This window comes from Zootoca vivipara, chromosome 3 (genome assembly GCF_963506605.1).
Source record: "Zootoca vivipara chromosome 3, rZooViv1.1, whole genome shotgun sequence".
Classification (NCBI taxonomy): Eukaryota; Metazoa; Chordata; class Lepidosauria; order Squamata; family Lacertidae; genus Zootoca; species Zootoca vivipara.
Genome location: NC_083278.1, coordinates 2,720,752 through 2,733,843, shown reverse-complemented (window position 1 = coordinate 2,733,843; position 13,092 = coordinate 2,720,752). Strand labels below are relative to the sequence as shown.

At 45.6% G+C, this 13,092-nt stretch overlaps 1 protein-coding gene across 3 annotated transcripts in view; it reads right to left on the bottom strand.

Annotated features, from left to right (window-relative positions):
* UGP2 (UDP-glucose pyrophosphorylase 2) overlaps nucleotides 1–2,402 on the bottom strand; it is a 36,396-nt gene extending 33,994 nt beyond the window's left edge. Inside the window, exon 1 of one of the 3 annotated variants that reach the window (XM_035110469.2) lies at nucleotides 2,201–2,402. Coding sequence is in view for 1 of the 3 variants with exons in the window: in XM_035110467.2 (XP_034966358.1) it covers nucleotides 39–57 (19 nt within the window). In the remaining 2 variants the exon portion in view is untranslated. Of the gene's footprint in view, nucleotides 1–38; nucleotides 709–1,539; nucleotides 1,831–2,200 lie in introns of those variants that run through there. The other 2 variants (XM_035110468.2, XM_035110467.2) reach the window with 2 other exon arrangements.
* Between the last annotated feature and the right edge of the window lie 10,690 nt (nucleotides 2,403–13,092).

Below are 13,092 nucleotides of genomic sequence, written 5' to 3'. Positions count from 1 at the left end.
CATCATGCAGCTTTAAATGAAAACTAAGTAGTTCCTACCTTTTGCAAACGACGACATTTTAGAGCTTTAAGGGGGGTACTCTTGTTTTATAAATATAGAAAATATTTAAGACACGCTTCTCCCCAGAAAAATTACAAGAAACGCTCGGAAAAATTGGAAGGTTTGGGAGATTGATGTTGTTTGTCCTTGCCGCCCTGCTTCGTGTATATCTCAGTTTAAAAGCATCGATAATGGGTTAATATATATATATACATTAAAAACCAAAAATAAACTACCCCACTCCTCCGCAAAAAACCGCTAAATGAATTTTCACGTAAATTTCCTGTCTTGTCCGATTTCCCCCTGATCCTTCCCTACATCTGCCCTCGGAAATAAATGAATAGGGCAAGTTGGTTAAGAGGGGAAAACCACAAGAATTTAAATTTCCTCAATGAAAAAGGCGGGCCTAAAACTGTGTCTCACCACCCTTTCGCCCTCCCCTTTCCCCCGCCGCTGAAGGGCCGGGGCGGCTCACGGAGCTTCCCGAGTCTCCCTGATTCGCGGCAATTCGCTGCAGGCTGCTTCCAAGCGGCGCGGGCCCCCTAGGGGGCATCTCCCATTCCGGATCCGGATTCGAGCAAGGAGCACCTCCCTCGAAGCCGACCTCGCGCCCCTTTCCCTATTCAGAAGGGCTGATTTGAATTTACGGGGCTCAACTCTTCTTCTCCGGGTACCAACGGGTGGGTGGGTGAGGAATAGGCATGGATGCCCGGTAACTCCTCCTTTCTGCCCCCCCCCCAGTTTCAAGTGAAATCCTCGATTAGTAAACCTGCTTTTTACAAAATGCGATGCGTTTACTCCTCAGCAGCTGCTCTTGTCCCATTAAGCTACCACCCTGCTTCCCTGGATAGGAGTTGCGCTATTAGAATCTGCGGGGTGTGCGCCTGAGTAAAATACAAGGACCCCCCCCCCCCCCAAAAAAAGATAAAATGTCCGTCCAGCTCCCCTCTCCCTCCTATATATCCTAGAGGAGTTGGACGGACATTTTATCTTTTTTTTGTCTTTTATTTTACTCAGGCGCACACCCCGCAGATATAGAGAGACGTGCATGCAGAGGTTGGCATTGTTTTACAATAAGAGGTAGTGGCCACGTGTCCTGAATTTTAGGATCGACTGAAAAGCTTATGCGAAACTACCACAGGCGGGCTTTGCTGAGATGGGGCAAACACACCGGCTTCCTCCTACGCGGTGCGCAGTTCCTTCCTCACAATGGCTCAGCAGAACGCAGATATGCCCATTTTCTCTGGCACCCCACATACACAAAAGGAAACACAACCGGAATAACCCAAAAGAGGTGGTGGTTGCGGGGGGGGGCGACAGTAAGACTCCGCTCACTTCAACCATCTGTACTTATAGAAGCTGCAGAAGACGGCACAAGTGTGTGTGTGGCAGGGGTGCTGTTGTGCGTTTCAGGGTGGGAGAGGCGTTTTCCCCACGGGCAAGCATAACCCGTCCATCGCCATAATTGAGGGACACCAACGCGCCCCCCCCCCGAATTACTTGGAACATGAAGAACGATGTTCTTTGGCGGCGCCGTTCTCCAGCAGGAGGAGTTTCTCGTGGCAGAACATTAAAAGCCCACCTCTACGGGCGCCTGGGCAAAGGAAGAGATGGCTGCTGCGGGGAGTCACACCAGACACCAGACAAGCACACACACACACACACACAGATCTATGGCGCCCTCTTCTCGTGTCCCCCCATACAGAAGGGTGCCAGCCAACAGCCTCACAAATAGCAGCCACCATGAGAAGGGGAAATGGCGGTGGAGGGAGGGACGCAGCAGCCGCTGCAACAGGAGGAGGCGGAAAGGACCCACCCTCGCGCCCCCGCCTCGTATTTTCCCCGAGGCTGCTTCCCGGTCCCAACCCAGCCCCCATCTCCCCAAATCCCTCCCACCCACCCAAACCCTCCTTCGGGCCGCCCAAGGCGCCGCCTCGGTCTTCGTAGCGGCAGACAAACCAGCCATTGCAGGCACAACCCACCCACCCCATGCCGCCAGCCTCCTCCTCCCCCGAAGACGTGAACTGCGTGACGGGGAGGCTCCATCCACGGAGGGGCAATGGCGGCGGCGGCGACCCCCTCCCTCCCCGACCGACCCCGCTCTTTTCTAAGCCACTAGATATTCGTTACCTCCTTTCCCGCCATTTTTAAGTTGTTTTACCTATTTCCTCAGGGTGGGGGCGAGGGCGGGGGGAGGCACTGCTTGTGGTTGTGAAAATATATTTATCTTATCTATACTATATATCTCAACGGCGTGTTTCATAAGAAGCTCAGGGCTCCAGCAAGGGGTTGGAGGAGGACGAGGAGTAGCTGCGCAAGCAGCCGCTGAGGCAAAACAACAGCGCGGCCTCCTTCTCCGGCCTCCCGGCCCCTCGGTTTCGTCAGCGCATACGGAAGCGCCCTCTCCGAAGACCTTGAAGAGCAGCGCAGCCTGCTCCTTGCCGACGCCGCCAATCAGAAAGCAGGGGAAGCGAGGGGGGCGGGCGTTTCGGCGCTCAGCGGCCTTCGGTTCGCTGCAAAAGCGAGCAGCTTCTCGGCGGGGACGTTTTTGCTGACGTGGCTTTTGCGTTAAGGAGCGAAAAAAGACCCCACGAGTGTTTCCCCCCGTGTGGAGGTGCGAGTGAGGGGTTGCCAGCCGTTATAAAATTGTTTTATTCAGAGACAGGCGCCTTGGCTTTTCCTTCTTTCGGCGCCAGCTAAAAAAAATTTTTTTGTTTAGGGTAAGCTTAGAAAGTTGAGGTGATTTTAATCTTTTTCGGTATTTTAATTTTTGTAATGTTTTACAGCAGGTTTGTGATTTTTTTTTAAATTGATTCTCCTGTCTTGGAGGAGGGTTTGTTTGCTTTACAGTCAAGCTGTGTACTGTATATAAATGTTATGAAACAAATGAATTATTGTTTATTATTGGTGTCACAAAATTTATACACCGCTTGATTATTTTTTTAAAAACCCTCAAAACGGTTTACAAAAAGAGAAGACAACAGTACTTTAAAGAATACAATAATGTTTACAATCCAGCCCAGGGCGGGGCGTCCGTCGTGACGCATGCATTGCACTACGGGGCGGTTTGCTGCCGCTGCTCCAGCACCCGGATCACGATCCTAGAGCAGCGGCAAACCGCCCCATAGTGCTTTTGCTTCCTCCTGCTCAGGGAGAGCAGTGAGGAGCAAAAGCACTACAGAGTGGTTTGCCGCCGCCGCTGCCGCCGCTCCAGCACCTGGATCCCAATGCTAGAGCGGCAACAGCAACGCAACCCTTACGGGGGGGGGGGGGCGCTACTAAAGGCCAGGCCCAGCCCTCAGCAGGCTCCGTGACGCACGGCCTTGGGGCCTCTGATGGCAGCCCCGAGTGGCACCCCCTCCAGGGCAGTGCCCAGGGCGGCCCGCCCCCCTGTCCCCCGCTTGTTCCACCCCGATCCAGCCCATTACAGCTTCCAGACACTGATCCAACATTGCTTCATGGGACCCCGATAGAAAGGAGAAACTTAGCTAAATGTCACCCACATATTGATGATGTAATGCAATGAACCATATACAATAAAGCAGGGAACCCCAAACTGAGGCCCGGGGGCCGGATGCGGCCCAATTGCCTTCTAAATCCAGCCCACGGACGATCCAGGAACCAGCATGTTTTTACATGAGTAGAATGTGTCCTTTTATTTAAAATGCATCTCTGGGTTATTTGTGGGGCTTAGGAATTCATTCATTTGCCCCCTAAAAAAATATAGTCCGGCCCCCCATGAGGTCTGAGGGACAGTGGACCGGCCCCCTGCTGGAAAAGTTTGCTGACCCCTGCAATAAAGCAACATTTTAAAAAATTAAGGTTGCAACCCTAAAGTACACTTATACTGGAGTAAGGCTTTTAGGTAGCAATTCTATGCACAGGTTTATCGACAGGTTTCTTTAGCTTCCTGGCAAGTGTCCTAATGTAGCCGGGCTGCTATTACCGGTAGAGTAGATGAGAGAGAGGGACAAGTCTGCAAGCCAGGTTGTGCTTATGCAAGATTTGTCTCTTCTGAAAGCCTTTTCTCTCCCTTTCTCTTTGGCAGTAAAACGTAGTCCAGAACTGCTCTCCTTGTGTCTTATTCTACTCACTAAAATAACTGGAATGTCTTATTTATGAGACCTAAAAGCTATTCATAATATTACCACATAATATATTTATGATGTTCTTGGGCAGTGCTATGTTGCAGCAATCTTTGTGTTGGACAACAACTCTTACTGCAAAAAATATATTTTGGGTTTTGCAATGACAGTTAAAAGATCTCTAAACCTCTTGCCATGTCCCCCACTTCATGCTTTGCTTCAGAAGAGGTGTAAATTTATTTATTTTTTCTGTATATGTGACCAAGAAGAATGGACAGTTTCTTAAAACAGTCCCGATCCAATGCTAATATTTAATGATATGTTGTAGTGTTTTAAAATTTCATTAAAGGTTTAGGATCAAATTAAATGGCAGCATTCCTATTTGTTTAAAACCAATAATTAATGTTTCAATTCATTATAAAATCACTGGGTTTACTGATGGATCCAGCTTTGTAATTGGTGGTCCAAGAGGCCTTTGCGGCACGTAGCACCTTCCATCAGCTAAGGCCGTTGCACCAGCAACAATCCTTCCTGAACAGAGAATGCCTGACCACAGTAATATGGGCCTACTTTTGAAGATGCCTCAGGAGTTTAGACTTCAGCTAAATGAAACCAACTTTAGAGAACATCTACCAGTCATGAAACTGTGTTACTGGTATGTTTCCTAGCACAATTCAGACACGTGGTACTTACCTTAAAGTGCTGTGTCTTCTTTGGCGATCACTCGTAGCTGAGTAAGACTGTCTTCCATAAAGTTTTAATAATGGGTCCGTAATTGACTGTGGAGGCCAAATCTGGATCCACACGTCCTTCCACAGTGGGGACATTGGTTTCCAGGCGGGAGTTGATCACGGTGTGGATTTGCCAAGCGTGCCTTCCTCTTAGCACGTTTCTCCCTCGCGTCCTGAGCGAGTTTCTTCAAAGCCCATGACATCTTTGGTAAAGGCTGTTCTCCAACTGGAGCACTCGCAGGCCAGTGTTTCCCAGTTGTCAGTGTTTATACTACATTTTTTAAGATTTGCCTTGAGACAGTCTTTAAACCACCAGCATTACGCTTTCCATTTTTAAGTTCGGAATAGAATAGTTGCTTTGGAAGACGATCATCAGGCATCCGCACAACTTGACCAGTCCAATGAAGTTGATGTTGAAGAATCATTGCTTCAACACTGGTGATCTTTGCTTCTTCCAGTACACTGATATTAGTTTGCCTGTCTTCCCAAGTGATGTGTAAAAATTTTCGGACACACTGTTGGTGGAATCTTTCGAGGAGTTAGAGATCGCGTTTATAAGTGGTCCATGTTTCACAAGCATATAGTAAGGTTGGTAGTACAGTAGATTTATAAACAAGCATTTTGGTTTCCCTGCGAATGTCCCGGTCCTCAAACACTCTGCACTTCAATTGGGAGAAAGCCGCACTCGCAGAGCACACAGGCCTGCATGGTACTAGAAGGACTGGCTCTTCTGGGTCTCTCCACCTACTGAGTTTAGACAGATGGCAAGAGTTGAGGGCTTACTCCATTGTGAAGTCCTGTTTATGAAACTCATTCCCCAGGGAGGCTCACCTGGCACCTGATCATATGTCTTTCTGGTCTTTTTATTTTCCCCAAGTCTTTCAAAATGGCAGCTGAATTGTTTTTAAGCAGGCTTTGCTAAAAAAAAAAAAAAACCTCCCCCCCCCTCTCTCTCTCTGTGTGTGCCTCTACTGTTTTTCCCCTTTTTATTTTTGCTGTTATTTATTGTTTAGATTGTTTGTAGGGATTTAAATGCTACCCTGATATGGTTCTTTCCTATTGTAGAGCAGGTTACAACTTTCTTATAAACAAATGAACTGGTAAATTCTATTCAGGAAAGTCATTCAGTCCATCTCCAAGGGCAGATATCTAAACCAGATCCCCCAGTCCTGCAGAGGCTGGGCAGAAGAGCCTAAAATCTAAGCCTTGGCCGGGTAACTCTCTTCCCAGGACAATACAGTAGTCCTTTTCCGACATGTAGCTCTCATAACAATACAGTGGAACCTCAGTTTATGCCTACCTCCGTTTACGAACGCCACGGACCTGGAAGTGTTTACATCCGGGTTCCACAGCGTCGGATGCGTGTGTGTGCACAGAAGCACTCTATCAGCGCTTCGCGCGTGCGCAGAAGCATGCCTTCAGCGATCGAATGCCTCGGTGAGTGAACGCCTCCGCGGAACGGATTGCGTTTGCAAACTGAGGTACCACTGTAATAATTGCACCAAGCAGGAAAACGGAGCCACCCTCACTAGCCGCATCCCCACCATGGTGCCCCTGTTCTCCATGTGTTGTGATTACATCCTGTGCTTCTTCCTTGGCAGAAGCAGGGGAATGCAAGCCCATAAAATTTCTGTGAATCTTTGTACTTTTTCCCATTTACTGTATTTATTTTTCCCAATTTGAACTATAAGGTAAAGGTAAAGGAACCCCTGACCATTAGGTCCAGTTGTGACCAACTCTGGGGTTGCGCGCTCATCTCGCATTATTGGCCGAGGGAGCCGGCGTATACCGTAGCTTCCAGGTCATGTGGCCAGCATGACAAAGCCACTTCTGGCAAACCAGAGCAGCACACAGAAACGCCGTTTACCTTCCCGCTGTATTTATCTACTTGCATTTTGACGTGCTTTCGAACTGCTAGGTTGGCAGGAGCTGGGACCAAGCAACGGGAGCTTACCCCGTCACAGGGATTCGAACCGCCGACCTTCTGATCAGCAAGCCCTAGGCTCAGTGGTTTAACCCACAGCGCCACCCTATAAACTATAAATGGTGGTTTTCTTGAGTCAAAATGAGAGTAGCCCTAAACATTTTTTTTAAAGAAAAAAGCACTGGTTACATCTGTAGAAGAGTCTCTTCCATGCATATAGGCTCCCCTTGGATGTAGAGCTCTGCCACGTATGAGAAAAACCTATGAGGGCTATTAAGTTCTAAGTCACACCTAATTGATATTGAAGCCCAGCATCAGTAGCTGAGGTTCAGGGGGATTAGTGGTATTGCGTGTCACCTTTGAGTGGTGCCAAAGGGCACTAAAGGGTGTGAACCTCTGGACTGATACTCGGGGCAAGCTTTTAGAGACGAGCTGGCCAATTTTCTACTCCAGAAATTTCCTTCTTCAATCAATGCTCGGTTGTCCTCAACTTTCTGTGATTCCTGTGTCTTCTTAACCCTCATCTGAAAATTCTGGCAGCATTATTTAATCTGCAAAGCTTCAGCAAAACGTATGTGCCTACCTGGTTATGATTCCTTTATCTGACACCGTAGCAGGGATGGGGGAAGTTGTGGCCCTCCCACCCATCCCAATTAGCATGGTCAGTAAAGGAATTATGGGAGTTGTAATCCAACTATACCTTGGAGGGCCACAGGTTCCCTCATCTCTGCACTAAACTGTAGTAAAGTGGGTTGTAGCAGATGTTTCTAATAACCCCAAGCCTGTTTCATTAAGTCACAGTGATGCAGCATGTTTGTAAACCCATATTTTCCACATTGTAGCCTGAAGCAGCCATTCCCATGTGCACTGTATTGATTCTGTAATTTAGGATTGTGTGAATATGCCCTCTAATTTCATCCCTGATAAAACATTACTATTCAGAGAATGGACATATGACAAATTGTTTATGCCTGTTCTTTTGGCCAGTCTACTTGATCACATCATTTGGGGATCTTGCCTGATGAGAGAAGAAGTTCCATTGAGGGAGGCTTTAAAGGGAGGAGTAGAACATTACAGTGTTTACTTAGCAATTATATTTGGCTGTAATGGCTCCCAGAGAGCTAGATTCATTATGTGTGCATCTGTTTTGCCTTGCTGCAGCGATCTCGAAGAGGTATATAGTATATTTATTAATTAAGAGAATAACAAATACAGTTTTGTAACAAATACATGTTAAAATGTAGCCTGCCTTAATATTAGATCCAGAAGGCCTGTGACTGAGGCATCTTCTGCTTTCATAGCAGATTTATTGCATGGAGGCGAAGTACGCCAAAAAAACATAAATTAAAAAGCTACAAATTTCTACACTCTAAAACAGAGTGGAGAAATTCGTCCTATATGCCAGCTTGCAACTTGTCTGACACCTTGTTCATGTTTTGTTCCTTATTCCAGCACCAATTCTATAATTAAATCTACACAGATTCTTATATGAATAGACAGTAAAAGATAAATAAAACAGGTAATTTATCACCATGTTTGTGGATGATGCCAATACTGTAAAGGTTTTGATTGATTGATTGATTTACCACTTTCAGTTCAGAAGACACATTTGCTTTTTCCCAGTAGATTTGCACACATCTTATTCAATACATAGTCACTTTGGGATTCAATACATGCTGTGGGAATTCACTTTTCAACACTCCCCCCCCCAATCAGTTGACTTCCTCTCTGGACATGCTGTGAATAGGGTGGCGCTGTGGTCTAAACCACAGAGCCCTAGGGCTTGCCGATCAGAAGGTCGGCGGTTCGAATCCCCACGATGGGGTGAGCTCCCGTTGTTCGGTCCCTGCTCCTGCCAACCTAGCAGTTCAAAAGCACGGCAAATGCAAGTAGATAAACAGGTACCGCTCTGGCAGGAAGGTAAACGGTGTTTCTGTGAACTGCTCTGGTTCGCCAGAAGCAGCTCAGTCATGCTGGCCACATGACCCGGAAGCTGTCTGCAGACAAACGCCGGCTCCCTTGGCCTATAGAGCAAGATGAACGCCGCAACCCCAGAGTTGTCCGCGACTGGATCTAATGGTCAGGGGTACCTTTACCTTATATTGATATGTGCAAATCTATGGAAGAGTCAGCATAGGTTAGCATAAATGTATTTGAAAAGGTCATGTGAATCGGTCATAAGAAAATAAGGAAAGCTTTGCAGGCATCGTTTACAAAGGTCACATTGGGCCCTAACATGGTTTAAGAGCCCCAGAGAAGGAACTCCAGGAATCTGGAGGAACTTCAGTAAAAGAGGAATCCACCTCATTAGCTTCAGGCACCATTTTCAAGACAAGGGAAGATTTGTATAATTAAGTGTGTTAAGGAGGTGCATGGGTGCGAGAATAGGTGCGCCTGCTCCTGGTAAATTCCACACACAGACAGACAGTCAGAGAGAGACTCAAGCAGGAGGCCTTGAAAAGTAAGAAAGTTACGAACTACAGAACTAAACCTAGTGCTGTGAAGTTGCCAGTGGCATTGTACTATTTGTATTTTTAAAAGTTCTTTAATTCTTTGGCATTTAACAGCTTCATGTACAAGCATTGTCTTTCATCTCAGTACATAAATTTTATTTTATATTCCTGAGTTATTATTTGAGGAATCTTTGAGAACATCATTCTTGCAGACTAAAAATAGTGTCAAGGAACACTCAGAAGCAAGCAGCTAACCATTTATATCCAAGTCGCTTGAATGATCCAGAATCCATTACCCTTACCATAAAGTGTGGTGATTAATAATTAAAGGAAAGCCAAATGCTATTCAAGGTTTCATATTTGAATGTGCAAGTTGTGAAATGGAAAAAGTATTGTGTGTGTATGTACGGTATATATGTGGGGGGGGTATGTGTGTATAAAAGTTCTGTGCTCTGTTTTATAATCCTATTTTATAACACCACTATCTAGTTATATAACACTGTTTAGGGATGTTGGAAGCTGCCCAGAGTGGCTGGGGAAACCCAGCCAGATGGGTGGGGTATAAATTATTATTATTATTATTATTATTATTATTATTATTATTATTAGCTAGTCCATGCAAAGTAGGAAAAAGTCTAGAATATGAAGCGGGTGGAGAATCAGTACTTAAGGCAGTCAATAAAAGTTACTGATGATGATTACAGATTGTTGAACATAGAAAAGAAAACATCACAATCTTCTATATATTTGTTGTTATTTAGTCGTTTAGTTGTGTCCGACTCTTCGTGACCGCATGGACCATAGCACGCCAGGCACTCCTGTCTTCCACTGCCTCCCGCAGTTTGGTCAAACTCATGTTCGTAGCTTCGAGAACACTGTCCAACCATCTCGTCCTCTGTCGTCCCCTTCTCCTAGTGCCCTCAATCTTTCCCAACATCAGGGTCTTTTCCAGGGAGTCTTCTCTTCTCATGAGGTGGCCAAAGTATTGGAGCCTCAGCTTCACGATCTGTCCTTCCAGTGAGCACTCAGGGCTGGTTTCCTTCAGAATGGATAGGTTTGATCTTCTTGCAGTCCATGGGACTTTCAAGAGTCTCCTTCAGCACCATAATTCAAAAGCATCAATTCTTCGGCGATCAGCCTTCTTTATGGTCCAGCTCTCACTTCCATACATCACTACTGGGAAAACCATAGCTTTAACTATACGGACCTTTGTAGGCAAGGTGATGTCTCTGCTTTTTAAGATGTTGTCTAGGTTTGTCACTGCTTTTCTCCCAATAAGCAGGCGTCTTTTAATTTCGTGACTCCTGTCACCATCTGCAGTGATCAAGGAGCCCAATAAAGTAAAAATCTTTCACTCCCTCCATTTCTTCCCCTTCTATTTGCCAGGAGGTGATGGGACCAGTGGCCATGATCTTGTTTTTTTTTTATGTTGAGCTTCAGACCATATTTTGCGCTCTCCTCTTTCACCCTCATTAAAAGGTTCTTTAATTCCTCCTCACTTTCTGCCATCAAGGTTGTGTCATCTGCATATCTGAGGTTGTTGATATTTCTTCCGGCAATCTTAATATAAAAATGTAAAAAGGGCATGTGGGCGTGTTTCCACTTTTCACCAAAACCGCTTGACCGATTGAGGTGTAATTTTGACACATCACGTGTGAATGTCTGAAGGATATAGGAAAGTTTGCTAAGACAGATGTCACACCTCCACCAGGTAAAACCCCAAATAAACCCTGTTCCAGAATGCACCACTCAGCCAAAATTGCATGCTGGGAAAAGAACCAGGTTACGAACCAGCGCCCTCTAGCAGTGGCTACACTGGTCAACAGCACCTTGCCTCCCGTTTACATACTAGGCCAAAGCCTTTACAGACTAGGCCGAATAGAGGTACTGACTCGCCTGGGTGGGGGTTGGGGGAGGAGGGGACGGGATAGGTCAGGACATGGTGGGACTACTCACAGGGATGAGCCGGGGGTGGGGGGGAGAAGGCGGTGGGATGCATCATGGGTCGGGACAGAGAGGGGGCGTATCACAGGGATAAGCCGGGGGTGGGGTGGGGATACGTCATGGTTCAGCACAGGGTGGAGGAAATCACAGGGATGAGCCACAGCAACGTGTGGCAGGGCCAGCTAGTTTTCTATATAACAGAAGTGAACTGGAAAGACCAGGGGGGCGGTTTGGTTTGTCAGATCTGTATATTTGACCGTACATACATTTTTATGCAAAGTTTTTAGGAATCTGGAGGTGGGGGAGAACCAAAAGTAGGTGGAAGAAATGAGGATGCTAAAAATACCCATGGCAGTTTAAGCATTTATCTATCTATTGTCAATCAGCACAGCAGCATTCCTCTGATACTTAAAAACTCCCCTCCCCAGGGCCTTTTATGACAGTTTTCAATAGTACTACATAGAAACAGTAAAACTTTTCCTCCAAGACAATCATTGACAAAAGTAGGGTAGGAGGCTGCAGGTATCATTTGTATCATTTTCCCTTGTGAAACTAGACATACACGTCAATAAAAAAAATTCATTCCAGCAGCACCTTAGAGACCAACTAAGTTTGTCATTGGTATGAGCTTTTGTGTGTGTGCACACTTCTTCAGATACACTGAAACAGAAGTCACCAGACACTTATATATAGTGAGAGGGTGGGGAGGGGTATTACTCAGAAGGGTGGTGGGAAAGGGTGATTGACTGACTGATAGCTGTTGACAACTGTTAATGACTGCAATTGGTCTTACAGGAAAAAGCAAGTGGTGAGATGGCTAAAGATAGCTTTATCATGTAGAATGAGATAAGAACCCAATGTCTTTATTCAGACCAGGTCTCTCCATGGTTTTAAGCTTGGTAATAAGTTGCAGTTCAGCAACTTCTCTTTCCAGTCTATTTCTGAAATTCTTCTGTAATAAGACAGCTACTTTGAGATCTTGTATAGAATGTCCTGGGAGACTGAAGTGTTCTCCTACTGGTTTCTCTGTCTTGTGATTCCTGATGTCAGATTTATGTCCATTTATCCTTTGGCGTAGGGTTTGGCCTGTTTGTCCAATATAGAGAGCTGAAGGACACTGTTGGCATTTGATGGCATACACAATGTTAGAAGATGAGCAATTAAATAGATCTGAGATGGTATGTTGGATGTTGTTGGGGGCAACATACTATCAAACTGCCATTCTTAGCCACAACCCAAGCAAGTGGTGTGTGTCATAAATTCCAGTAGTTAATACCCAACACCCATCAACGGCTATGAAGCAAGCACTTTCAGCATACCATGTAAATGGAGGGAAGATTATTTTGTATATTGAAAAGGTGTGATTTCAACATTACACTCTCCCAAGAACTGCATAGGATTGTGTTCTGTCACAATATTTATCCATTGTTTCTTTAGGAAGAATAACATTAGAGGCCAGGGTGGGATACAGGACATAGCAATGCACAAATTCACTTGAGAGCAGCTAAAAGTAAATAAAATCGAATTTGTAAATCAGCATGAACAATGCAAGTTCTACTTTGTTGTGCTACTGTGGTGTAATGTTGTGCCAATTCAAGGACACTCTTGGTTGCAATTCTTTCTTACTCAGCTGGTGCAGTGAAGCATATGATTTTACCTTCAGTGTGCAAAATACTTTGGGTTTGTTAAACTCATTCTTCTAATAACCCATCCACTAGTATTCTTACAATACACCAAGTCTCTGGCTACATTATAATTTAAACCTTGTTGTCTTCCTGGTTCAGAACAAACACAGTAACATGGCTGTCTAACCCATCCACTTAGACTGTGGACACAACATAATTTAAAGCACATCCTCCAAAAATTTATGCGAATTGTAGTTTGCTAAGAGTGCTAGGAATTGTAATTCGGGGGGG